At 39.1% G+C, this 27,454-nt stretch overlaps 1 protein-coding gene across 3 annotated transcripts in view; it reads right to left on the bottom strand.

Annotated features, from left to right (window-relative positions):
* Positions 1-27,454, bottom strand: part of HECW2 (HECT, C2 and WW domain containing E3 ubiquitin protein ligase 2) — a 144,604-nt gene that overhangs the window by 51,229 nt on the left and 65,921 nt on the right. For 2 of the 3 annotated variants that reach the window (XM_084209761.1, XM_084209762.1), the window contains 5 exons: positions 22,092-22,199; positions 10,448-10,542; positions 6,482-6,557; positions 4,523-4,692; positions 1,874-2,016 (listed from right to left, as the gene is read on the bottom strand). In XM_084209761.1, the coding sequence (XP_084065887.1) occupies positions 1,874-2,016; positions 4,523-4,692; positions 6,482-6,557; positions 10,448-10,542; positions 22,092-22,199 (592 nt within the window). Of the gene's footprint in view, positions 1-1,873; positions 2,017-4,522; positions 4,693-6,481; positions 6,558-10,447; positions 10,543-22,091; positions 22,200-25,249; positions 25,291-27,454 lie in introns of all 3 variants that reach the window. The other variant, XM_084209763.1, reaches the window with a different exon arrangement.

Below are 27,454 nucleotides of genomic sequence, written 5' to 3'. Positions count from 1 at the left end.
AGTCACCATCAGATATCTGAGTTTTCCAGTTTTTACATAAGTTTTATATTACTCCACACCATTCAAGAATAGAGGAAGCCACATCATAAGTCCTTCTCTGTATTCAGCTGAATCATTCTAGATGATTCTCATGCTCATTTATCATGTTTTCCAGGAAATTAAAAGCCACTGGCCATTTCATTACACAAACTTGTGAGCTCTGACTACAGCTAAAACTGGGGCAGAATTTATTTAAAAGTGGATAGTTCTGGAGTTCATCTTTTCATTCCTTAAGTATCATCCTTGACATCACCAAAATGTTATACTTGTTTGACCAAAAAAAAAAAAAAAGCAAGAGCATTTGCAGTTATAATTGGGTATTTGGTACATTTCTACTTCATATCTACATTAACCACTACTTTTCTTTGCAAAACCTTTGGTGAAATATTGTCTGTCTTTACACAAAAACTGAAAATGGACAGGTATACTACAGAAGAAGCAAAACAGGTTTAAAGTCAGTTCTAACAGCAGTACAACAAACCAACCAAATACCCATATTCTTAATACATATTTCTTATACTGCCTCTCCTTTCTTAAAAAGATTTGATATACCAAATATACAGAACTGAAAATCAGAGAAGAAAACAGGAAATGTCTTCCAGATTAATGGTTTGAAAACACAGAGGTGAGAACTGACAAACACAGCAAACTGGTAATTTCCACAAACCACAGCACCAGGAATACCAGAGCACAAAAACATTTTGGTGATTAGCAAGGAAATACACACCCTGCACTAGGTTTTAAAACCAGCCTGGATCATGGTGCTATTTGTGACTGTATAGGGGTGTGCAAATTTATTAGAAAAAGCTGCTTGTTCACCCAAACACAGTATGTTGAAACTCAATGTGAGGCACTTCCTAGAAAAGTCCTATTGTGTATATACCTGCACTGTTCTTGGATACCACTACAAAACATGGGCAAGCTTTAAAAAAAAATTCTGCGTCAGAAGGTATCATCAAAATTTTAAGCTACTCTTACAATTTTATTCTTCCTTTACTTACCAGTGTAGACACCACTTTGAAAATGTAAAGCTGAAAACTGTTTTCAAATTGAATTTGATTTTCTCCCCTTACCTGTTACTTTGAGGGGAATATCTGTGGAAAAGGAGGCCAGTTTGTATAAGTGTGATGACACTGCCCTTAAGCTTCAAAGCAGAAAATATGCATTTAATTTCACCATGATTACTTATGAGCCTAATCCTGTGGCTTTTTAAAGTCAATGGAGACACTAACTTCAGCAAACTTTGAGGCAGGGCCTTTAAAAAAGGCATGTACAACAGGTGAATTTTGAGTCCCACCAGTGAGCTATTCCTAACAACAATTTTAACTGTGTAGAACTAGAAGCACTCTGAAAATAAGGACTCATAGCCTTGCAATTCTAGCCAATTCACTGAAGGGATATTACATCTCTGATTAGTGAACTGACAATTAAAAAGACACCAGCTGTACAAGAAGTCAGTCAATTATACCTGCTTGTTCTTAAAGATTTGCACACAACCATGTAGTACTACAAAAATGCCTTGCTTCTTGACTAGCTAGCCAGAGGGTAATGTTTCTTGTGAATAGCATTTTTTATGTAAAGAAATTAAGCTGAAAGAAAAAGACACACATCAACAGAAACATGGGTACATGTATTCAGGACAGGGCTAGAAACATTGCCATTTTCCAGTCAGACAATAAAGCTATTAAAATTACAATATATTTCTTAGTACAGATGTAGTAAAAATTTGCTGATCTGTACCAGTAAGCTAGAAAGGCTGCTCTTTGCTCTCAGTATCCTAGATGCTGAGTCCTCCTGCTGAAAACAAGCCAGCATTAAGAATGTATTCATTTACCCAATTGCATGTCTCTCCAAAAGTCTCTGAACGGGTATGGTTAACTTCCCAAGGAAGCGCTTGATGATCGGACGACTCTTGGCAAATTTGTCTTTAACCTCAATTTCCAGGACATCTGTTAGAAGTGCAACAAAAGAATATTTCTGGAAGGAAAGAACATATTTGACACCATATCAATACACCTTTATTCAGAAAGAATGTACTTAATTACTACTAATGTGCAGCGAACTCCAAAAGTAATGACTGATGACAGCAGTTTCCACATGGCAAAATAATGTCAACATCATTTATTAAAGAATTTTTGCATATGTAACTAGCTTTTTACTGTTCCTCATCCCCTTTCACAGTTCCTTGAAAAGAATTGCTCAGTAAGAAACTGCACTGGATAAAAGCACTTTCAGGGTGTATGTCAGAGAGTAGAACGCCCTGTATCCTACTGCTTGCTTCCATCTGCATAGGGGAAAGCAAAAAGAGAAGGAATCCTGGCTGTACTCTGTCAGGTCCACGCAGGAGCAAGGAACTGTCTCACTCCAGGCTGTGCTCAGAAGAATCTCCCTCCCGAAAGCATGCATGGCATTCATGTTTTGTATGCATGACAGGAAGTCAAAAGGGCAATGTGTATACAGTACATTCAGGAGCAGCATTACTACAGAAGGAGAATTTTCTATGGAGTTTTGCCCCAACATTGACAAATCTTCCCAGCAAACTCCAAGAGAACCTTTTCCTGCACTTGAGGCCTTTAAACAATATGGTGCTACTTTACAGAAGACTTCTTAATGTCTGGTAAAATAATTTTTCCACCTTTCCCTACATGGGAACATTAACACAGTTATTCTTTTCAGCTTTCATTTTCATGCATTTTATGAATACTTAATCTTTTAGATCTGTACTGCTCTGTCAAGTCTGCCCAACGACAGCCAAAAGATTCAAAAGCGGTACAGGGCAAATGTTAAGGAAGCATGTTGGCAGACACACGCACATACCTAAAGTGTGATGATAAATTCCCTTAGGAAAACAAGCTTAGGAACCCAAAATTTGTGTTTGGTATCTAAATTTTAAAATATTCCAAATAAGCAAGCAAAGTATAGCATAACCTACTCAGAAAAAACAAGATCATCTGGTTATTCTTTTACTATCTGCCACCTTTATGACCTCTGAGCAAACCACCTGTGCACAATGTGTAATTCACATGGGGTTAGGTAGCCAAAGATATATTGAACAATGAGCAATAGGAGAAACAGCTCTTCAGTTCAGCTGTAGGCATCAGATAAACATCTTCAAAAAAACTAATTAAAATGAGTCAGGAATAAAATACCTTCCTCATGCTGAGAAACTGTCACAACTGGGTGTCTCTGATAAACAGAACTTAAAAATGTGTCCCTCTCAGTTTGCTATAATATTGCAAATAACTTTGCAGACAGTATTTGGTGTATAACAGGATCAATCCTGCACCACCAGGACAGAATATGCAATGAGATCATAACTGCTGTTGTCATAGCATTGCTAAAGGGAAGATCCAGCAGCTAAAGCAAACTAATACAATGTGTGCACCAGTGAACATTATCTCTTTTCTAATAAGCTTCAAAGCCAAGGAGAACTAGAGGAGGAAAAAAAGCGGAGCGGGGGGGCGGGGGGGGGGGAGGATAAAAAGAGTAAATTTTCTTTCTAGCTACTGGATAGATGGACAGACAGACAGTCTGAAAGCTGAAGAATCAGTGTAGAGACCCGAACTTTGTTTTTTTAAAAGATTTTATTCACATCTACAGTCTTTCCCACAACCAAGCACCCTAGGGCAGTGCTAATGTTGGCCCTTCTCAGTTCTGCTTTACTGCTTGTTTGCTTTATGATTTGTGGAAACATTTCCCAAAGCCTACTCAATTTTCATCTTCCCAAAGAATACATTGACATTCACCACAGTACAGGCTTGGCAGTCCTGAAAGGGCTATGGATGTCTGTCAGCAGTTTCACTTTGCCACATAAACATTTATCTTCAAAAGCACAGACATGGCTCTCTTGCATTCAGTGACAGCTGTGGGACTGATTTCCTTCCATGGGATCTGCACAGTTTACCCAATACAAGCACATTTGGCAAACTGGCCAGACTATCAGTTTCCCCCCTTGCTGAGTGGTGCTCTAACACCTTCCTGGGTTTTCCTTCCTGCAAGGTGTAGGTTGCAGGGGCTACATCAAAGAGCATCCCTTAGCCTGACAAAACTGAAAATTTGTCACCTGCTACGCAGTACAAAAACACCATTTCCAAATGAACAGTTGTTGCAATTACTGAGCATAAATGTTTGTGTAGTGTAACTTCTCTTAAAGAGTCTTCTCACAACATATAATCCAACTTTAATTTATTTATTTTTGCAGTTGAAGAAATCTACAGGGTGGCAAAGTGAGTTCAGCTTTTTTTTAGCAGAGAAGGGAATGAACTTCCAGCAGCTTAAATACCCAGCTTTAATATGCAGACGATAACTGCTTCTATCCACCAACAGGGTTCCTAAAATTACTAAAATTTCTGTGTCACTTTAAATAACTAGCTACAAAATAAGCTCACAGCTTTCAGAGAGTAAGGCCTAATGCATGAGGAGAAAAATGCAAGCCTGGTACGCTGCATCAGCTGGCAGACAGCTCCCAAAAGGGATACATTACCTCTCTGTGCCAAACAGGATTAGTTGTGTTACTGATGATAGTCGACCTTCTTTCCTGGCCATGGTGAGCAAACGTAGGAAATGTACTTTTCTTGCCTGGCTGAATGGACATCTTTAGATAAGGATCAGGGTTGAAGAACATGCCTTTTTTAAGTCCAGCTGCTCTAATATCTAAAAAGCAAAACAAGAAGGAAGGAAAAAGGAACTGAGTAAACTAAAGCTAGTTCACAAAGTAGTGTATTCCTAAAATATTACCCAGGAAATCAATTCACCATAGATTACTAAATAAAGCAACTTAAAAGTACTCACGCATTAACTGGATCCAGTGTACAGCAGGAAATCAAGTGTTTTCCCAAAAGAATATAAGGAAGAAAGGTATCAACATCCTCATTTACATTTGAGCCTCCACTTATTTGTAAAACAAAAAGCATCAACTTGTAGCTCACCTACAAATATTTTTCTCAGTAAGGCATCTAAGGTATTTCCACACAAAGTAAAAAAAGAAACCCCAACAGAAACAGCCCAAAATGAATCACACAGTACTTGCTTTGTTTCTGGGTGAGGAGAGGAGATAAAAAACTGTATGGGAGGTAACGCAGTGAAAAGACACTTTCCAAAAGTTCAGTTTTTGAAAAATACAACTTGCCAAGTCTGCTCTGGACTATGATGCAATTTTCTCCCAACAGAGCAGATCATCCACCTCACATAAAAGGAGGCAAAGTCTTCTGAAAAGGCTTCTTTTTTTCCTAGGGAAGCCGCAGTACGGCCACCCTCATGAATTACAACAATAAATAATAATTTCCTCAGGAGCATATTGTCACGACTAAGGACTTCAATGACAGTATAAGCTTCAGCAACAAGAAAAATAAAGAGGTACTTTATTATATAATATTAGATTTTAAACTTAACTGTAGAATATTTCTCTGTTTCTCGGTAGGTTTGCTGAAGCACAAGACTTGTCTTTTTCCATTAAGTACAGCAGTATGCTGCATGCAGCAATGCAACTGGCACATACAGTTTATATGTCCAGCAGAATTCACTGCTTTATACTTAAATGCCATGCCTGTGGATTTGGTAAAAAAAAAGAAGAATCCTACCCAATATTCAGAATTGAGCCATACAGCAGAAAAACGATGAAACAGAGTCACGTGTAAATGACAAACCCAAAAACATTACAGGACACATGTCACTAGCCGATCGGTCAAAATTACTTCATGGGACTCCTCAGGCAGAATCACAACTGTCTATTGAACAAAACAGGTTTTTCAGAATTCAAAAAGCAATTACTTGTATAGTCCAGTATGTGGTCTGATAAACCTATCAGCTCTATCTCAGGTAACTGCTGAAAGGCTACTTCAAAAAGCAGTGCATTTTTTCTGCTCTACCTCTACAATCTCTACACATTTTATTGTCAGCTCTTCAGGATTCAGAAGTGAATTTCATCTGCCTTTGCTCAAACTGAATATGCTTCTGTCTCACACAAGATTTCTCTGGAATAAAGTGCTAATCAAAACAAGTGAAGCTGGTAGACTGCACCCCTACAGCTATTTCACTGTAGCGACAGCTTAGCTCTGTTACAAGTGAAATTTTCCTCCCTTTCTAAACCACCATTCAGTTATTGCTTTTTTCAAAGTGATGGAGCCAGACTGCATTTTAGTTAGAAGTTATGTTTTCCACTCTTCAATCAGAGAGGAACTGTCCCTGGTGCAAACTGGAAATTTCCCTAAATTTTTCATGCTGGGATATATCAAATCCATTTCTTTCACTCTTGGAGATCCATGATTCTGGCTGGTTTTCAACAAACAGAAGTTCTAAAGAAATGACATCTTTCAAGCCACTAGAGTGTGCTCCTACAGAGGCTAATGAAGAAAAGCATTCCATCTCTGGTGTTATTTAGAGCAGAAACTTACTTTTTTTTTAAACAATAATTTGTAAAAGACACAGAAGTATTGGTTTTTACCTGATAGGGTAAAGCTGACCAACTTCCTAGAGTGCTGAGCTCCAGAAGCACCTTCATCTGTGCCTTCTACTCCCATCTGAAGAGGAGAAAAAAAAAGAAATATACCACAGAAGTTTTCATCTGCTTTGTACATGCCTCAGGATGACAACACAATTTTAAGGTACTATGCTGGGGAAGGATCTGACCAAATACTGCCTTGTTACCACAGACAGCCTCAGCCACAGCATTCATTTACAGCAAAATATCTGTTATTTATGTCACACAGTGCTAATATACCAGTAGCCCAAATCTTCCAAACAGAACATGTATAGGCTAACACACATGCAGACAATATTAATCAGAGAAAACCTGTATCTTTCACAGCTTTCCTTTCTGTAAAATAACAAACAGCATGGATTTGTAATACACATGAAAGCACTGAGCTGTCCAGTGATAGCATATGTAACTTTTGTCACTTTCCACAAATAGATAATTTAGTGTGCAACAAAAAAAAAAGCAAAGAGATCAAAGAGAGACTAAAAAAGCTTTCAGCTCTATTAACAAAAGCTCCTTTTAAACAGAAAAGCGCATCAGACATCTAAATATAAATGTGGTCTAAAAGCTTATGCTGCACAGATTTTTGAGGTTTGGTTTCTACTGAAATCCCTCATTAGGTAAAGCACTATTTCAGAATAAAAATTTTTCATGTATTAATGTCTGTCTCTTTCAACTAGCAGAAGGATTTGTCTTTCAAGACGGAGGAGATGTGCATCCAGCCGAATAATGTGTACCACAGAGACATCAATGGAGAGATCTTTGAAGACAAATGGTTCCCTGGGCAGGCACTGCACTCACTCCCAGGCAGGAGAGGTGACACAGAAGTTTGAGCCAAACACAGAGCTGAGGATTAATACCAGTGATAGAACAGGGTCTGATCTATTGAAAGATGCAAATCAGCTGAATAAAAATGGGCACACCTGTGAGTGTAGATGAAGAATGGGAGGCAGCCCTGAGCAGCTGAGCAGTGGTTTGAAGTCACCAGATGGATAAATGACTCTGGAGATGCAGTAGCCACAGGGAAGCTGCTTTGCATTCATCGAACATGTAGTCATTCCTTTTTATACTGCTTTAAGCTACTTAATAATATCATTTCAAATACTGCCCACAATGATCAGCAAGCACATTGGAATTTCATTGGAATTAGCAAACGTGTGGATTTCTCCAGACAAAGTGATGAAGAAACAGCCATGATGTTGGGGCCTGGCGTCCCCATGGGTCTCAGTGGTCTTGTCAGGGGACACACCGTGCCAGCAAGCCCTGCCACTCGCCAGCCAGTCCATTCCCTTCCCTCACTGCTGGCTTCATGGGCACTTCCCACCTCTCAGGCCAAGACAGGTCTCACCAGAGTACTCAGAACTATCCCTTTTTCACCCAGCATGACATTATTATGCCCGTGATTTTATACAGATGCCTAAGTATTGACAGGTGGTAGCAAAATTATGAAGGCATCAAAAGCAATGGGTTAATTCCAGCTGGATCAGTGTCCCCTTGTCTACAGACAGATACCATGGAAGCAGTGAGAGTGATCCCACTGTGATAGCAATGCTGTCCAGGCAATGCCACAGAAATGCTGTATATTCCACTTTCCTCTTTCAGGCTTATTTCAGCACACACTGTTTTCCTTGTTAAAAAAGTTACTCATCAACAAAAAGGCCTTCCCCATTCTATACCTGTTTTTCTGCTACAAGTTGGACTCCATTCAAATAATATCATTTTTATTGCTAACTTCACATTATAGAAAACAGAATTTGCTGACAATTCAGCTACAGTAACACGAATGGTGGCAGTGTTCCCTGGCACTTCCATGACTTTTCTATACAACCTCTTCCTGTTCCATTATGATCTAAACAGCAGTTTCAATTCTTCTGCCCCAACTGAAAAATTTCACCCCAGCACACACACAGAATTTTGCAGCACAAAGGCCATGTCATCTGGCGTAACACAGTGTTTCTAAATGCTCCATCAGACCTTCCATTTCCCCTGAGCCAAAGTAACACAATAGAATGTTAGTTGCTTATCCAAAAATATGATGGACTGAAATACCTGGTGTGATACACCATCAGTATGAAAAAATCCAGTAAGCAAGGAATTTATTGCACCATAAAAAAGGGGAGTGAGCACACCATGACTCTCTTACCACTTCTTCAAACAGCATTTCTCTAAGAAAAAACAGAACCAGCACCAAGAGAACCCAGTGATCTCTACTGCACAGTGCTTCAGCTCAACACCCAAACCACGGAAATGCAGTGAAGTTTTAATGTTTAACAACAGGTTTACTTACACATAACTAACCCAGTATGACATTTTTAGGAAGTATCATCTGAACTGTCATACAACATTCTCATCAGGAAAACTAACAGCTCACTATTTCTGGAAGTCTGCACTGTTAACGCAAACAAAAATGTTTATATAAAATTACCCCTTCTAGCAGGTGTGAATTCTGTGCAATTGCCAGGACCCTGCATTACCTTTCAAGGAAAGAAATTTAAACAGCAAAAGCTGGTATAAGCCTTCAAGAATTCCCATGACTCTCAAAGACAGCTCTCCAGGTAACTACCAAGTCATTAAATGCATAGTTAGATGATAGAAGTTCAGATGTCCTTTTGTTCAGTGAATTTCAAAACTACGGGTGGATAACATGGTAAGATCAAGAAAATACAAAAGTTCAAGTGGTTTTTCCACTCAGTATAATCACTCTGCTTCTCAGTAATGATATAGTGCAGCAAGCAGCCCATTATAAGGGTTATTTTGAGATGCATTTTTCCTCTTGCTCAAAATCAGACTGTATTTAGTTTATAAATTGATTAAAAACAGTAGCTGGCAGGCTCATTAACTATGACACATTTTCTCCTCTAAAGTATCGAGTTTGTATGCATCTGTGAAACTGTTACTCATAGTGAGATCTGACAATTAAATGATGCTAAAGCACCTAGGTTTGTAATTCTAAGACAAAACCCACACACATTTGGTATATTGAGATACAAAGTCTAGTATAGCACATTTAGTGTCAGATAACCATAGCATGTTGTGTATATAATACACAACACTGAAAAAGCACAAGTTCAGAATAAATGCTATGCAGTCTGAGTAATTTCTGCTTTACCACATCCTCAACACTGCAGTTGTCAGGACACCACCCTGACAGTTGTGATCTTAAATATTTGGCAGCTAACATCAACAAATCAAATGCACTGTGAAACTTGCTGAAGCTTAGCTGAAAAACTAACCTGATAGATAAATCACTTGCAGCAAAAGCACCACGGTTCAAGTTTGGAAGCCTTTTCTGCCACTGCTTAACAATGCTATTCCACTGCTACGTAAACAACAAAAAAAACTCCCCTAAAACTTAAACAAGCCTCATACCACAAATGCAGTAAGACAATACTTCTTGATAATCAAGGAATTACTAAATTTCAGTGGTATATGAACATTCAAAGAGTTCAGTTATTTTTGCAAGAGCAGAGTTTTGTCCAGTTTAATTCATACTAACAGCTGTTATCTCTGCAACCGTTTCATACTGAATATTGGGAAATATTTAAGAAATAGGAAGAAACAGAGAGTCTGGATGTGGTTTCAGTTATATAATCAGTGGGAAAAATTTCTATTATGGTGTTAAATTACAGAAAACTGTAAGTAGCAAAAAAGGGAATGCAGGCAAAGTCAAATTCTTAGCATAAAAGATTTCAGTTAAGCCCAGTGACTTTTTACTGGTTTTTTTTATGAGCAATACAAAACCATGAAAATCCCTTTCCAGTTTTTATAGTTTTGTAAGGCAGCACATTTTTTTTTAAATAATTGCTGTCAATAGTAAAAACAGGAGACATTGATAGGTTGGTCTGACAGTTAACACTGTCATTAGTACAATCATTTTATAAAACCCATCAATAAATCATCTACAAATACAATGAACAAAGAGGCTAAACTCACCATCACAGCAGGGTTTTTCACAGTGATACATGGAGTAGTAGCTCTGAGGGCTCCACTAACGCCATGGTAGTATTTAAAACAGATCTTTATTTCAGCTGCAAAGAAAACAAAACCCACATTAAACACTTCATGACTGACCCTAGGCAAAAGAGACACAACAAAAGGGTCCAGCGTTCAGTGACCTATCTTCAGAAATACTCTAACAGGAAATTAAAAATAGAGCTGCTGTTTATATCTTTCTTGTGTGTTGGGTCATTCTGTTACTTAACAGACAAAAATTATAACTTACCTAATTCTGCAACTTGTATTTCTGCTACTATATCATCAGCTCTGAAAAAGGCGTATGAGACATTTGCCATTGGGATGATTTTGTAGGACTTTGGAAGAACATGACACATATCTGAAGGAAGCTAGAACCACTTTATATATCAGAACACAGGAAAGGTAAACTCTGAACCATGTTTCTGGTCCCACTGATTAAAGTTTTGTTTGCTATACTGCATTTGCTGCAAACAAAAGAGTATTATGTTTAACTGAAGCCTGACCTCCCCTGCAGTTCCTCTGCATTCTTCCAACCAAGCAGAACAACTATAATTATGGCTGCCCTCGATCCTCTGGGATTTTCCCTATCTGGAACAATGTCTGTTTTCCTTCTCCATTGGGATAACTCTTCTGTGTAAGGCTGTGAGGGTTTTACCTCTGGGTACAGAGATGGCCACAGGCAGACAGCAATGGCCAAAGGCAAGCAGGAATTACAGCAGCCAGTTCAGACAGAGGATGTGTATATGAAAGTCTTGGCAGTTCAATTCCTCTGCTTGGCAAAACAATATGTCAGTAGTCCTGGAGTACAAAGCCCCAGAGTTTGGTATAAGATTTTGAGACATATATGGCATGATTCCTTGAGGGTTGAGGTACCCACTTATCCCCTACTCAGAAACCCACCCTGCAAGCCTGCTCAGCCAAAAAGGATTATTTATTTTAAAATTTGCTGCAGTTACATATCAACATTTATTTACTATCTTCCTCCTAGAACAAAGAGGAGACACCTCAGAACAACCCTTCAAAGGAAAGTGTCTGGCTGACAGTGCCTCCAGGGAATCAGGAGGTGGAGAAGCTGCTGAGCCCACTTCCTCCTCCTCCTCACAGATGAGTTCACACACACAGACAAAACATGCTCTATTTACCACAAGCTTTACAACAAAATTCAAAATGCAGACAGGATTTCTAATCACCTACAAAGGTTTATGAGACTTAAAATTCATCAGGCAGGACTATGGGCTAGTTTCCTCCTGAACTGAGCAATTCTGCATACCTACCAACAATGCTTATATCCAGGACTCACTAGAATTTCTAGCTCACATAAAATGAGAGGTTCACCACTTGCAAAATTTGGGAGGATTTATACCAAGTACTGGGCTCTCCACATTGTAAAATGCACATACTAAGTAACAAGAACTCAAGTCTGAGTATCTCTTATTCACACTGAGAACATATTATGGCTTCATGAGAGCATGGTTAAGACAATGCAGTATTGCAACCAAGACTTCCAATTTCCAGCTATATTGTCTGCTTTTATTACATTGCTTACTTTTATTGCAACTTAAGCTTAATTTTTCAGAGAGTTTCTGGAGCTACTGTTTATCCAGTCTGTTGTGACTATCTTCTGTCAATTCATCACTTTCAAACAAAATCTAGCAACAGAAAGGTTACCAGCTGCTGGTTCTATCCACAGACAATCCATAATGTGATGGGGGACAAATACTCTCACTACACTGACAGGTACATTTATCTAAAGGCTGAAATGCAATACTACAAGTTTTGCATCCTCAGATTTCTTTCTCTCAATGACTTCGATGAGCAAACAGTACTTTTCAAGACCTGTATATGGCTGGTGATAGAAAAATGCTTGATTCAAGAAATGGATCTGACAATCCCTTTCAGGTACACTAAATTTTAAAAAACACAATCTAACAAACAAAATACCAAACTTCAGGACTTATTGTTAGAAATAATTAGAAAAAGCAGAGCACTTAAAAACATGGCAATGAGACTTCTTCTCCCACTTGCCAGCAGAAGCAGCACTGATTCAGTTTGGGCTTTATACAGCACTGCATTCACACATGCATTTAGAGAAATGGCAAATCAGCTGTTAGCACTGTGTCAGTGGGATTAATACAAGAGAAGCTGTGCTTGAAATTCAGCACAAAACTGAAAAATGGTCTACCCACCATATGCATGCAGATGTTGGCAAAATGAACATGGATTTGCAAGACTGGATCTTATACACAGCAGCAATACAAACACCTCATAGGGTGAGAGACACCCAAGTGGTTTTTTTCTTGGCTAATAACGCTAGAAACTGCAGTTAATGTTAACAGAAGAAGAATTCTCAGAGGAACTCTGTAAGTTCAAAGCAGCTGAGGATGTAACTTTTTGACATGTCTTGTGTGGTGCTATCAGAAAAAAAATCTTGATTAGAAGAGGTTTTTCTTGATAACTGATGGATTCCTGACCTCTAGATCTATTGAAAACAAGTATCTGTGGCTGTTCTGACAGTTACAGGTGGTGTGCTGAGATGTGTTCTAAGGCCCCATAAACACACAGACTTCTTCAGCAGCAGCAAGTTCAATTATCTGCAAATAGGACTTCAGTATTTTGAGAAATGAGTTCAATACCATATTAACACACAGGTTTCCTCTGAACTATTCCATGCTCTAAATGCACATTAGCATGTGTCATCTACAGAGTTTCCCAGTTTCTTTCATTTCTCCTGCCACCTCGTTTTTACGTGTTGCCTTCAGGGAGAAAGTGGCACTTCTCTTTCTTCTTTCCTACTTATTCTTCCTTAACAGGTTAATGAGATTGCTTTGCATGGGATCCCTAATGAAAACATTAAGAGCAGTAAACCCAGCAAAGGAGATTCATCTGTACCTGACCACAGGACCATTTGCTGTATCATTAAAGAAAATAGGATGTTTCAGAACACAAAAGAATTTTAATTCATGGGAAAATTAATGTACTTTTGATACTACACACATCCTTTTATAATTGACATTCCTGCAGACATACAGACCACAATAAATTCCTTCTTTAATTAAAAATAAGGCAAAAATTAAATTAGGGGAATTTATGATTCTTTCAAAGCTATCACATGGCCATATAAAAAGTGATATATATATTAATTAATCAGAAAACTCTGTGAAACCATATTCCTCTTCTTTTAAAGTTAATCTCTGTTAAAATGTCCTAACCATAGACTTATAGCTCCATTTCACAAAAATGTTGGAATCAATAAAAGTTTCTGGGACTCAAACATTGACATTTGAATTTCAAAAGAACACCTGCATGAAATTATAGTGCTGTTACCTCTATGGACCATATACTTTTGCCTCTTCAATAATAAAGGGATCAGCTTACACTAAATAATAGCTTGGGTTTAAAACAACACTAATTCCCCAAAGTTCCTCACTAACTACTTTTTTACTGCCTTTAATACTTTACCTTTGCTCATCAAAAGAATGTTTTATTAAAGATACTAAGAATACATAAATACATGAGCATAATCCTTGGAGAATGCATTCTTTCCAGGAGACAGATAATGCAGGAAAGCAAGTGTGTTTGCTGTAAAAACAGCTTGCTCCAGACAGACCCTAGTCAAACAAAACACCAATATTAGAGGTGGAATCATCTCCACTGAGAAGGGATAAGCAGACACATCTCCAAAAAGAAGTCAAATCCAAGCTGGGTTACAACAGTCTCTAGAGCAAACAGTGCTCCCAGTTCACTGTATGGAACCTGCACAGCAGCTGAAACTTCCTGGCCACTGCAGCTGAGTGCCCAGAAGGTACTTGGGCTGAATCCATGGCTCTGCAGACAGAAACATATGTCCTCCAACATTCACTGAGGAAAAAGCTGACAGAACAGTAACTCATTGGAAAAATATGAGAGAGAGCATGTTCTGCAAAAGTTATTTAAGAAAACTAGAACAAATGAAGTCACTCACATTCAAGCTTTACAAAGCTATAAAGGGAGATGCAATCCATGCAAAAGCAACAGATTTAAATCCTATTTTTTCCCATCTGAACCTGACAGACGACTGCAGAAATTTAGCAGTGCTATACATGTCCTGCCTGTTGAACTTTTCTGTAGTGTGACAGTTCAATGAACTCAACATTTCTGTTTGGACATTTAGCATTCTCTTCTCTGCATCACTTTCAGCATGTGCATTTTTGATTACTTCCTAGTGGACAGCAGCAAACACAGCAGCAGAATGCAAGGGTCAAAGCTGGCAGCCCCCAGGAACTTGCCATCCCTCTGAGCAGGTATATCACAGAATTTATTTTACAGGAACATTAGGCAGACCTCCTACAAAGTGACTTACAGAAAGCTTTTTAGCTAAAGTAGGATCAATAACAGAAAATGCTTATGTCCCACCAGTCTTTCCATCTAACCTGCTTCAAAGGGAATGTGGACAAATGCTTGCTCAGGTAACAGAGCATCCGTATCCCTATCAGCCCTGCTCACTTTGCTGTCATCAGAGATTCTTATTTACAGTTAGGAGCACTGACTATTATGCTCCAGTTTGGCAAAGTATTTAACTACAGTCTAACCTTTAAAACAAAACACTGGGGTATTATGCACATAAGGAAGTCAACAAAGCCTACCACAAATGTAAAAAATACAAGACTTGATCCTGTTTCAGTTATTTTTGATACTCAAAAATAGCTGTTAAAAGACAACATAAAAAAACAGCAGAAGAATAATAGAAGTATTTCTAACTGAGTGAATATGTCTATAAATAGAGTAGGGACAATAACCATGAGTCCCCAGACAGACCACTGAAAGGGCACTGGTTGCAGAGCACTGCACAGACGAATGTTCCAGGCTCAGAACAATTCCATGTGAGAAAACCATGACCTTTACAGAATTTAACTGGTAAAATTTTAAATGGTAAAAATATAAAGATTGGATACAAGTAATGAACTACATTCATAGAACATTTATTAACACTGACCATTATGGCCAAAACCATTACAAAAAATAAACCCTCTTCATACCTCTAGTTACAAGGAACCCTTAAAAGCTAAAAGTATATGAAGTTCAATTATTAAACTGGTATTTTTTTCCTTAGATATCTATCAGCTTCTAACAAAAAAAGAGAGCTGGGAGTCTGCTTTGCTAGCTACAAAGTAAGGCATTTCAGTCCTAATACACTATTTTTGCAAAAGTTATAATTTCATGGAAATAGGAACTGAATACCAAGAACTCCACATAAAACCTCACTTTTAACATGGTACCAGTGTAATGCAAACACATATATTACCATGTCTTCTGAATATATTACTCATGTTCTTACTCATGGGGGATGAACAGATCGAGAGCTGCCCTGATAAGGACTTGGGGGCAGCTGGTGGAGAGCTGACTGAGGCTGGACATGACCCAGCAGTGGGCACTCCCAGCCCAGAAAGCCAAACTTGTCCTGGGCTGCATCCAAAGCCCCGTGGGCAGCAGGGCAAGGCAGGGGATTCTGCCCCTCTGCTCTGAGATCCCAGCTGGAACCCTGCATCCAGCTCTGGGGCCAGCACAGGAGGGACAGGGACCTGGTGGAGCGAGTCCAGAGGAGGCCAACAAGAGACTGGAGGAATGGAGAACCTCTCCTATGAAGACAGTCTGAGAGAGTTGGGTTTGCTCAGCCAGGAGAAGAAAAAGCTCTGAGGAGAACTCACTGCAGCTTTCAGTGCTTGAAGGGAGCTTATCAAAAAGATGGGGAAAAATTTTTTACCAGGGACAGTGAGTAATGGTTTTAAACTAAAATAAAGGCAGACTAGACATAAGGATGAAACTTTACACAGTCAGGGTGGTAAATGCTGGCATAGGTTGCCCAGAGAGGTCGTAGGTGCCCAGTCACTGGAAGCACTCAAAATCAGGTTGGATGGGGACCTGGGCAACCTGACCTATCAAAGATGCCCCTGCTCATTGCAGGGGGGTTGGACTAGAGACCTTAAAGGTCTCTTCCAACTCAAACTGTTCCGTGGTTCAATGCCACAAATGAGATTTTAGTTCAAAACACACTGCATCTGTGCAGTCACTGCATCCAAGTATCACAATGTGGCACCAGAAGTAATTTAACCACAAACATCGCAGGGGGGATTTGGAAATGATTGATGTGACAAGACTGGCTGTCTCAGGATGAACCCCAACAGCTGCCACTATGGATTATTGCTCACAGCATAAAGCCATAGCACTGCTAAAGAAAATATATGCAAATCAATGTATTTGTATTCTAATGACAGTAATGACTGTGACATCAAATGGTATGAATAACAACAAAGGCAGGTAAAGTAGATGAAGGTGCTTCTTGTGGACACAGTAATTAGCACTCATGGGACCAAAACTATAAGTTATAAATACAAGGCTAATACAATCTCAGAGCAGGCTCTCAGCCTAAGCCCATGCTAATAAACCAGGCAGGGCCATGGCAGAAAATCAAGAGTGAGCCATCCATAGTGCTAACTGTAACCACCCCCCTGCTTTGCCTACTGGAATATGTACAGCTTTTCACTTCTGGGCACACTGCACATGGCAGTGCATAAGCACCAGTTACCTGCTGCATGGCAGTGCCTGTCCTATGCTGATCTCCCTGCCGTGGCATCTCCATCATGACCGGTCCTTCTCTGTACTGCAGAAACCTGACTTGGAAGCTGCAGATTATGAATGAGCAGCAGCTGTTACCAGCTAGTCCCAAATAAATCTCAGGCTTCTTCTCACGTGTTTTTTCCATCACCAGCCTTCCTCTGGATCATTTCACTCCATCTTTCTGTTACCTCTGTTCTCCATACGGAATACCATCACCATCCACTCTGCTTCCATCCAAAGCTCACAGACTGCTATACCCAGAGAAACACTTGCCATCTGAAATAATTTCTGGGGCAACTGAAACCTCTCTTGCACCAGAGAATAAAGGCCCAATGTACTTAGAAACCTGAATAGCCTGATGCCATGCTAAATACCAGATGACCATACTAAATGCAAAAGCATTAAGCTGTGCTGCACTTTCCCACTACTGCTACCTGTTTAGGATAATACTCCTTGAACTAGTTTCCTTTTACAGGAGGATGAAAATTGCAGAGCTGGGTTTAGCAATCCTTCTGTAGTTTACACACCAAAAAAACCTGATGGAGCCATCCAGTGAGTGAGTCATTGTTTTCCTTTGCTCACATTTTAGCAAGCCACAGAGCAGGATGTTTGAAAGCCACCTCTGCTATGTGAGGAAACAGCATATCAGGCATATTGATCCTCAAACTCACCTTCTTGAATGTCGAAAATGACTGAGCTCCCTTTCATGCCTACAAAGCACTTTTGCTCCTTCCCCAGGGAAAATCAAGAGGAACACCTGCCTCTGTACTGGCTGGCTCTGCAGTTCAGAGCCACTCACACTGTCTCAAGGTGACATCTTAAAGACACTGGCTGTTTGTGATGGTGAGTTGGACTTGGTATTTTGCAAATATTTTCCTTCTCCTCTGCATAATATTTCCTCCCTCCCTTTCCTCAGCCAATCCCCTCAGAGGCTGCTTGTTTTTCTGGAATACATTAAGTTCATTTCTCTTTATTTCACTGTTGATTCCTTTGATTCTCCCTTCCAGGGCAGAGCCTACAGAATTCTTCTGTTGATTTTTGTCCGAGGCAAATAGAGTTTTCTTTGATCATCCTTGTTTTGCTAATTTTGGATGCTTTGAGGGGAATTAACGTCTGTTTTTGGTACGAAGAGGAAACTCTCCCCTCCCTTTTTTCTGCAGGTTGCTTGATCTGAATAGAGCAGATGGAAAACTATGCCTTTACATGTTACTTTCTTGGAAAAATAGGAGATATTGAATCCCTAGGGAGGGATTTTTTAAGATGAATAAATTAAATTATCTTAACACTGAGCTACAAGACTACAGACACACAGTAATGTGAAATTCAGAAAAATGTTTATCCAAGTCTACCTTTAAACATACGCATAAATTTGAGAGACCTTGGTGAAACTATAAATAAGTTTATAATTATGTTCATGGAAAAACAGCTTCCCAAATTAAGGCATAAAATGTTTTTCTTAAAAGATACAAATCTCTTTGCAGAAGGAGTCCAAGGCCTAACCCAGCTGACTCCCACTGACTAACATTAATGCAATTAAAATGGAAATACTCCTTCTGCATGAGATTTGTTTGCATATGGCTCGTTAGCAATGCTATAATTCTCAGCACTTCACCCTCCAGAGATGTTACTGGTGAACAGATACATAATGTCCCTAGGCTGTGACACTGCCAGGGAAAATCCACATCCAGAGCCTTTGGTTTAAGTGCATGCTGAATGAGCACAACTCATTATCCAACATTAGTAACTTATATTCCTTTTCTTCCCAAAAATCCATGACAACTTTAGGTCACTTTTGAGTGTAAATCCTAAAGGATTATTGTAGTTACTTAGCATAACTCTGTTAATGAGCATCATCAGTTCTCATTGCCAGAACAGGTTCAATATTTCCCAGGCTTGCAGAAAACATTCCCTTCCTCTCCTTGAGTAAAGGTAGAGCAGGAACCTGCAATCATGTAGGTATCACAGTATACAGCAGGGAACCTGCAATCATGTAGGTATCACAGTATATAGGTGGCAATTAAATACTGTTCCCCTCTACTTGGTACTGGTGAGGAATACTGTGTCTAATTTTGGGTCCCTAGGTTCAAGAGCATGGAGAAAATGGAGAGTGAAGAGCAGAGGGCAACAAAGGTGGTTAGGATGGATAAAATGTGACATATGAGAAGCTAAAGGAGCTGGCTCTGTTTAATCTGGTGAAGAGGAGTTAAAGGGAAGACAAATGTTACTATCTCTACTCTTTCCAGTTCTATCAGAGATTTTAAAAGGGGCAACAGCCCCAAATTTAAGCTATAGCCATTCTTATTGGATGTCACAGAAATCTTTTTAGCTGGAACAATACTGCAGCACAAGAACAAGTTATCTACAGCATCCACAACATCCTTGTCCTTGAAACCTTCCAATAAAAATCACACTTGAGCAGGTCAAATACTGATCCCAGCTGAGAGGAGATTGGATGCAATGAGTATTCCTATGCTGTGGCTAGTCTCCAATTGACTTTAGATTGATCCATTTATACATTTGGTTCATGTTGGTCCCCCAGATGTTGCCCCCCTTATGCATCTGCTGCTTAAAAAATTCAGGGATACTGCTAACAGTCTGCTGAATGTCATTACTGTGAGGAGCAAATATGATAAACCTCATGTACCATGACCTGTATCTCATATATTCTACCTCTCAGCAAATATATTTCTAAACATTAGAAATATACAACTGGAGAGCTCTTTCCCAGATCTGGAAAACAATGGTGGATTAAAGTATAAGAAATACCTTAAATTTAATAATCTGGCACATGTTTACTGAAAATGTTAGACTCCTCATTTGTCTCTCCCTCTTGCTATGACAGTGGCATCACGTGCAGTGCTAGACTGAGAGACAAATCATATCTGCACCACAACAGAAGGAGGAGGCTAACAGGGGAGCTAAGTTTGGCACAGGCTGGGCAGTGCCAGGTCTGCAGGGCGTGGTAAGAAGCCCACAGCACGGCTCTTCCCACACCCGGCCTGGCGCTGCGGCACAGACAGCGCAGTTTTACCTGGAGGGTGCCTGGAGCCACCTGCTGCGTTGGACCCTGTTGTGACTTACTGAGCTGAGCAATAGAAAAGAAATGGAAAAGAGCAGCTGCCTGTAGCTGCATCAGTGTTGCTTCACCACCTATAAGTTACACGGAAAAGCCTCGCTGAGCAAACGTGGTCACAGATCTGTGCAGACTTCTCATTTAAAAAGTGGAATCAGAAATTTGGTAAAGTATTTCAGTGCAGTTTTGACCTCTCACTAGAAACACCAGTGTCACTGGTGACATATTTATCTACCATACCATGTGCTATACCAACATATGCTCATAAACACTCCCTTTTACAGTTCTCAGCTGCTGCACAATTGCTTGTCTCTTGTTCATTGTATGGCAGCAGAGCTGTTTGTTAGTGAAGCTCACCATGACTGAAGGACACACATCCTGCACCTCCTTTCAGATGACTGTGATGTGCAGTCAGTTGCAAAGTGCAAAGTCAGCTGCAGCTGATTAAACTAGTAGAACTTGAAGCATTAGTTTGGGTTACCCACATGAACTGGAAATATTTTTCAAGAGCCTCACCTCAATACACTATGGAGCAACACAGAACAGCTAAAAGATAAAAACATCCCTGACGTCAAACTGCCCATATTGGCAGCAATACCGATGGAGTTCATGTACATGAAAGATGAGGCAATGAACTCTACCAAGGGATATTTTAATTTGCTTTAATATACCAGTGTCTTTGGCACCAGGGAAGTTAATTATCTTTATTATTTTCTTGTGCATTGTCTTCAGTTCAATCATTGTAATGTAATGAGCTCCTAAAAAGGAATTTAATTTTATCCTGTTCAGGCCCTTTTTCTTTTTTTTTTTTTTTTTTTTTTTTTTTTGAGAAGTATGCTGTGTAACACATAGGGCAACTTGGCAAGATTCAATGATGAGTTCTAGAAATAGGAAGCTTTAATATGTATTTTTAGTAGAGGGTATACAACACCTCTTAAAATACATGTATTACTGTTCTATCAGTTAATTAGAATAAAAATTTCTGCCAAGACCTACAGTAAGCAGCACTGCAGTGTTCTACTTCACTGCAGTGAAGTAAGGAGTGGGAGTATTTTTATTTTTTTTTTAACTTATGAAAGAGGATTCATTACTGTAAGGCTAAACAGGTGGCAGAGCAACTCAGAGCTCTTCTGGGACTGATTGCCACTTTGATGCTTGGCAGATTAGAGTTTCCAGCAAGCTCTGATACAACATCCTATGATTAGAACCTCAGTTTCTTTAGGATCATATGCTTCATATGGTATGATAGCATAACTTCACCAAAAAGAAAAAAAAACCAACAAATTAAAAAACCCAGCCCACAGCAGAGTAGCTCAGCTTCCTCTAAATCCTGCTTATCTGAGGGTGTAGCTCTTCAATTTGAAGTTTGACTACCAACACAGTTCAATTGAAGGCTTTTTATTTCAGTCACATAAAGACTCTCAGTATTTCCAAACTGCCCAGCAGATTTTCCAGCTCAACAAATCCTCAGCTGAGAAATTCTGATGCAACTGAACAGGACATTGGCACTTCCTAGAGTCAAATCCAACCTTCCCAGTAACAAACATCAGCAAGCACTAGTAGCTTACTACCTTTTCCTTCACACACACTTAATATTTGGTGAGCTGAAGTTTGGAACTTCTATGGGAAAGGACTTAATCTTTCAATGTGTATATACTACATCACACCACACAAGGCAACCCTTTCCTCCCTTAAAGTGAAATATGCTGTCTAAGAACATCACTAGAATACAAATGTACATCTAAGCTCAACTCCGTTTTTATCATATCAGCAAATGCACTGGAAAATGCTCCTCCCTACAATCAATACAATTGGTTGTATTGTATCAGCAATACAATCAATTCCCCTGATCCATCAGACAGACGGATGAAATGGGTATCAAATGCCACCCTGTTGACCTGCCTTGGAATATGCACTGCATGAAGAGGTACTCACATTCCATAAAGTAGGGGCCCGGTTCGATTCGCCACACAATTTGTCCTTTTTGCGTGCCAGTCACTCCCCGATTCTTGGAATCCCAGAAATTGGCTGGAGAGTTCTCATCTGAAGGAGGGAAGATAAAAAATAATTTCAGCAAGCAGTATTTAAAACAGAAGTTTTCTTGGCTTTCTGTTTCAAGAGGCCCAGATACAAAAAATTACTTGTATTAAATTAAAAAAATAAAGAAATCAAATTAACTGGCAAAAGATAAATAGCTTCTCTTGTACACTTGATAGATCAATTTATGCAGAGTGAGCAGACAGACACACAGCCAAGTTAAATATATGGCTTCCTGTAAAAGGTGACCTGCCAAGGTACAGTATTAAATTCCAAAACTTCCCTAATCCAACAGAGAGGCTATTGGAAGTGTATAGCTGATTGAAACTGCATCCCAGAGTTACCACACCATGTTATACACCGGTCCTGCTCTGCGATGTGAAAATCTAGCCCTCATTCCCTAGCTGGGAAATGCAGAATTGTAACTAGGGGTATACAGTCAGAGGCCCACAATGCAGAACTGTCAGTAAGCCAGAGCTAGAAAGGAGAGATTCAGCAAAATACATGCAGAGAAAACATTCAAAGCAAATAGTATCTGCAGAGCAGCTTAGCAATATCAGTTTTACCCCATCTCAAATTAAGATTTTTGTCCTAACAAACACAAGTCTTAGGGCCATTTTATATTCCAGCCTGTATTCAGACACCCAGAACACCAAATGAATGAAAGAAATGTTTGAAAGTACAAATAGGTTAGTTCTGATGACATGGTCAAAGCTGACATAAATCCAACTTAACTCTTTTGTACAGAAAGTTCTTTGGAAGTATGTATTATGACATTTTACCAGTGCATTTCAGCAGCTGTTAACTAGACTAGACAAGAACTACACCTATGATGCTTAATACAACATCCGAATTCTTTTATTTTGTACATTTGAGTGCATTCTACAAATTTAAAAAGGCTTCACTAAGAACCTAGTCTACTGTGGCATTGTTAATGAAGCTCATGTCCATTCAAGTACATTCCTTTGTACTTTGGTATGAACTCTCACGTAAGACTACAGAACTGTCATCTACATTTTAGATCTCCATATACTATTTATGAACAATAATAAACAATGCAACTTTCTTACATTTACCTTAAAAATATGAACTCACACTAAAGCTTCTCTTCCTCCCTTTCATTCTGATGGCTCATCTCAGTGTACATGAATTATGATGAGTGCAGTCTGTACATCTCATCCCACCAAACCAACATACAGAACACTACCACACACTGGACTTCTGTGGTTGCTCAAGAGGACTTACACACTGCCCAAAACCTAGAAGAACTCTGAGAACCAAAAAGGGGTCATGGCAAGCTACTGGCATTTTTATGCCTCCAGCCATGGATAACTGTGAGAATTTTAGAAAGCTAATGACTCAACACCTCAAAATCATGACAAGTCCAGGAGAATTTAACAATTATCTCAATGACAAGGAGAAGGGACAGGAGGTTTCTCCTAACACTTGTGATCCTCAAGCTTGTAATGCCCTCAGGCTTAACTTCACGTACAGAATCACCATGATAGGACACAAACTGAATGCAGCAGAAAGGCACACAGGCAGTAAATTCTTAAACTGCACGTATTAATTCTTCATTACTGTAAAAAATTTTCAGCGTAAACAAAGCTGCATCTCACCCATGTTTTGTTGGGGTTTTTTTCCAAAGCTGTATCAAGTGGAGCACTGAATGTACAGCCTATAAATCATCCCACAGGCCTTATAAAAAATCTCTATGTGGTTTGCAATGACACACTAACCAAAAGATTAAACTGTTGATGAATTTATTTACTTTTTTTATTGTGCCTTCCTATCTTAAGGCCCTCTATTTTCTTCCACACAGAACACTGGGAAGCCATGAGCTTAACTTCCAGCAACACTACATTAGTGACTGTTCTGGTCCACCATATAAACTTGGTTATCTAAAACATTACTACCAAAAGCGAGCAGATTCTTTAAAAATTACAGTTATCTGAAACAGAGAGTTTAAAGCTATTCAGCATTCTCATTTCATCTAGGTAAATGAAGACACATTCCTGACAGTAAACATCTCATCTAACATGCTCCAGTTCTGAATGTCTGTATTTAATCAACTAGAGAAGAGTCTATTCATGATTCTAAGAAGGATGGATATTTGGCATATTATAACCATAAGTTTTTTTATCCTTATCTTGTTCAACAAATGAACAAAGCCTGAAGCAATGAAATACACCTTTATTGGTAAGATTTCCAACAATAAGGCACAAGCAACTGTTCTTGTTTTTTTAAACCAGTCACACAGCAAAGTCAATGGCAATTTTTACAGGGATATTAGTAAGTTTCACAAAAGGTCCTCCATGAACTGAGTCTCAAATTCCCAGCTGGTAGTTACAAGAATGCAGAATGCTTTCTTTCACTTTACTTAATAAAATCCCACATTTACAGAAGCGCCTGGATTTTCAGCCCTTTCATGAAGGAACGGACTCCTCTGCAGCAATGAAGACTAAATCATTGATACTCTGCCCACAGGCATGCTGCCATTGCAACAGAAGGTGGTGGAGACAGAGGGATGGAAAATGCTAACAGACCATTGCCTGTCAGCAATCGACTCAAATTACAGAATTTATTTTGGTCAGCTTTGACTTTCTCCTGAAACAGATGGGTTTTTTTTACTTTTATGATGCTATTCACATAGGGGAAAAATAACATTACTAATGCATATGGAAAAATAACTTCAAACATCAGTTCATGTATTTTAAAAACTGAAGGAAAAAAATGCACGGCATGAAAACACTGAAGTACACAATAATCATTAAAATTTTGACCAAAAAAAAGAGGAAGCATTTAAGAGCACAAAGAGTAACATCAGAATTATCACTCCCTCATTTTTTCTCTTCTCCCAAACATACATGCACACACAGTCTCTCTCTCTCTCTATATATATATATATTCCATAGGGAACTTCAATTCTAAGCAGTTCCATTCTCCTTTTAGCACATAATTGTGGCTGTTTGTGAAACTGGCGGCTGTTCCAGAATCTGGGCCAAAGAGTAGATATAAATATCCCTTCCCAGAACATAAAATATGCAACAAAATACCGTCTTACTGCATCAGTATCTTGTCCAGTGAGGTTAAACTTCTGAAAGAAAAAAAAACAATGCAAGATGCACACTTTCTCTCTATCTTCAGTAATTCTTAGACAAAAAATACTACAGAACAGAACTCCTCAGAGCTGCAACCCCTGTACAAATCAGAGTATGTGAGATAATGTTTTACAACAAAAAGTGGGTAATAACAAATGTATCACTGTGTGGAACTTCACTCTGAGTAATGCTCCTTGAAATCACTGTAAAGCAAAAACATTCTGAGTAACAGTGCTTTCTTTATTTAACTACTAAACAATCAGCCAAACCTGGCATTAAGAAAAGCTGCACTGGCACACTGTTGGCTCTCCCTCAACTTGTCCTCCAGGACCTCCAGGTCTTTTTCTGCAAAACTGATTTGCAGAGAGTCAGCCCCGAGCCCATCCAGTGTCAGGGGTGACTCCTGTTTGCCCATTTCTGCAGCCTGTCTGACTGCACAATCATGTTTTATCATCTGCTACTCTCAATTTTGCACAAGGATGTTACGGAGTGTTGGAAGCCGTGCTAAGCCAGTGGCTGACATCGGGGGTCAGGAGGCTTCTGAGGAGTTCACATTTTGTTCTTTGTGTCTTACATCTTTCATTATTTCTGTCTTAGGAAAAAATGACGAACTACGTGAAACCCATCACCTCACAGAGTCATCTTGCATAGATTAAAGCAACAAACAGATATATAATCTGTCTTTCATAAAACAGATGAAGAGGAAGTGCTAGTGATTATCTGAAACAAGCCTTACAGTCCCAGTGTACAGAGCAGGCAAACCAGCACTCATCATCTGGTCCCAGTTTCTGTCGACAGTAGTGCTAGGTTTTGTGATTAAAGGGTTGCTTCCATCAACATAAATGATTTTTATTCTTCAATATGCCAAAACATTATAGAAGTCACAAATTCCTGGTGTGGAAACATAATTGATTTAAATTTTTTCCTGTGCAATAAGCAAAGGTCACTATAGCAATCTAAGAGGTTCAAACTTCTGCATTCAATCTCTAACACATTTATCAAGATGCTCATACCAGAGCAAAGGTGATGTTAATAGATTCTGGTTGTCAACTTTAATTATATACAACTTAACAATTTTCATCTTTCACTACCATATATGGCTAACTCACAGCTCTTGAAAAATCCATGCAGCTTAGCTCAGAAAAGATCAATCACATTGGTAACACCATTGTATCCCTGTATAATTCTCTTATCCTCCTTTGGGATTTACATCCCAGTCTCTGATTTTTCATCCCTTTCTGGAAGATGCTTTACACAAAATCTTTTGAAGTGTTTATTGTTCAGTTTCAAGTTAAAATTTTAAATTAAGTTCATATTGTCAGAAGGCTGACTTCTTTCACATTTTAGGCTGATGTCAATACATTTTTGGCACTGAGGATGCTGTGTGCAATGCATTCAGTTATTAAGAGGACTATTGGTACCAAGCTCTTAAAGCATCACTCTCATTTATTTCCCTAGGCAGGTCTTCTCTTACAGTGAGGATCAGCAGTGCTGGAAGGCTGGAGAATAGCAAGGCTACATCTAGTTTTGTCCAAGGCTGAGATCTGTGGATCTGCCATCAGCTTCTCTCATAAACATCCTACCAACAAGGGTCCCTCCCCTACCTATTTTACTCCATCATTTCACTTAGTCTTTTAAAGTAACAGGTTTGTGGTTAATCTGCATTGGAGAATATTTCTGAACTTGATTTTGAGCCAACCTCAGGAGATCTCTAGGATGGCATTTCCAATGTAAAACAAAAAACTAACTGGCATGCATTTTACTGCATTAGTTCCAAATATCTCTGTCTCAATGCCAGCAATTGCACTCTGCTTTTCAGTGTGAGCACAGACTTCCAAGCAGTAAAACAGACTGTCACCAAAATATAAGACTAACAAGAACATTCCAAAGAATACGTACAGTGGATTTTGGGCAAATGACTGGGAAAGTCTGCAATGCTAACTCTGGTGCAATATTTTCACTTTGGTAACCTCTAATAATTTTAATTCTAGAAATATTAGAAATAAAATTCCATGGGTTATTAATAAAAAAGCAACACTGTGTTTACTGATATAATGAACTAAATAAATTTCTTCCTTATACCCAAAATATGCTTAAAAGCACTTGGAAACTAGGACACATCCGAAGGAGAAGATAAATTTTATCACCTGAGGCCTCACT

This window comes from Fringilla coelebs (assembly GCF_963513975.1).
Source record: "Fringilla coelebs genome assembly, chromosome: 7".
NCBI classification, from domain to species: Eukaryota; Metazoa; Chordata; class Aves; order Passeriformes; family Fringillidae; genus Fringilla; species Fringilla coelebs.
This window is presented reverse-complemented; position numbering and strand designations above follow the sequence as displayed.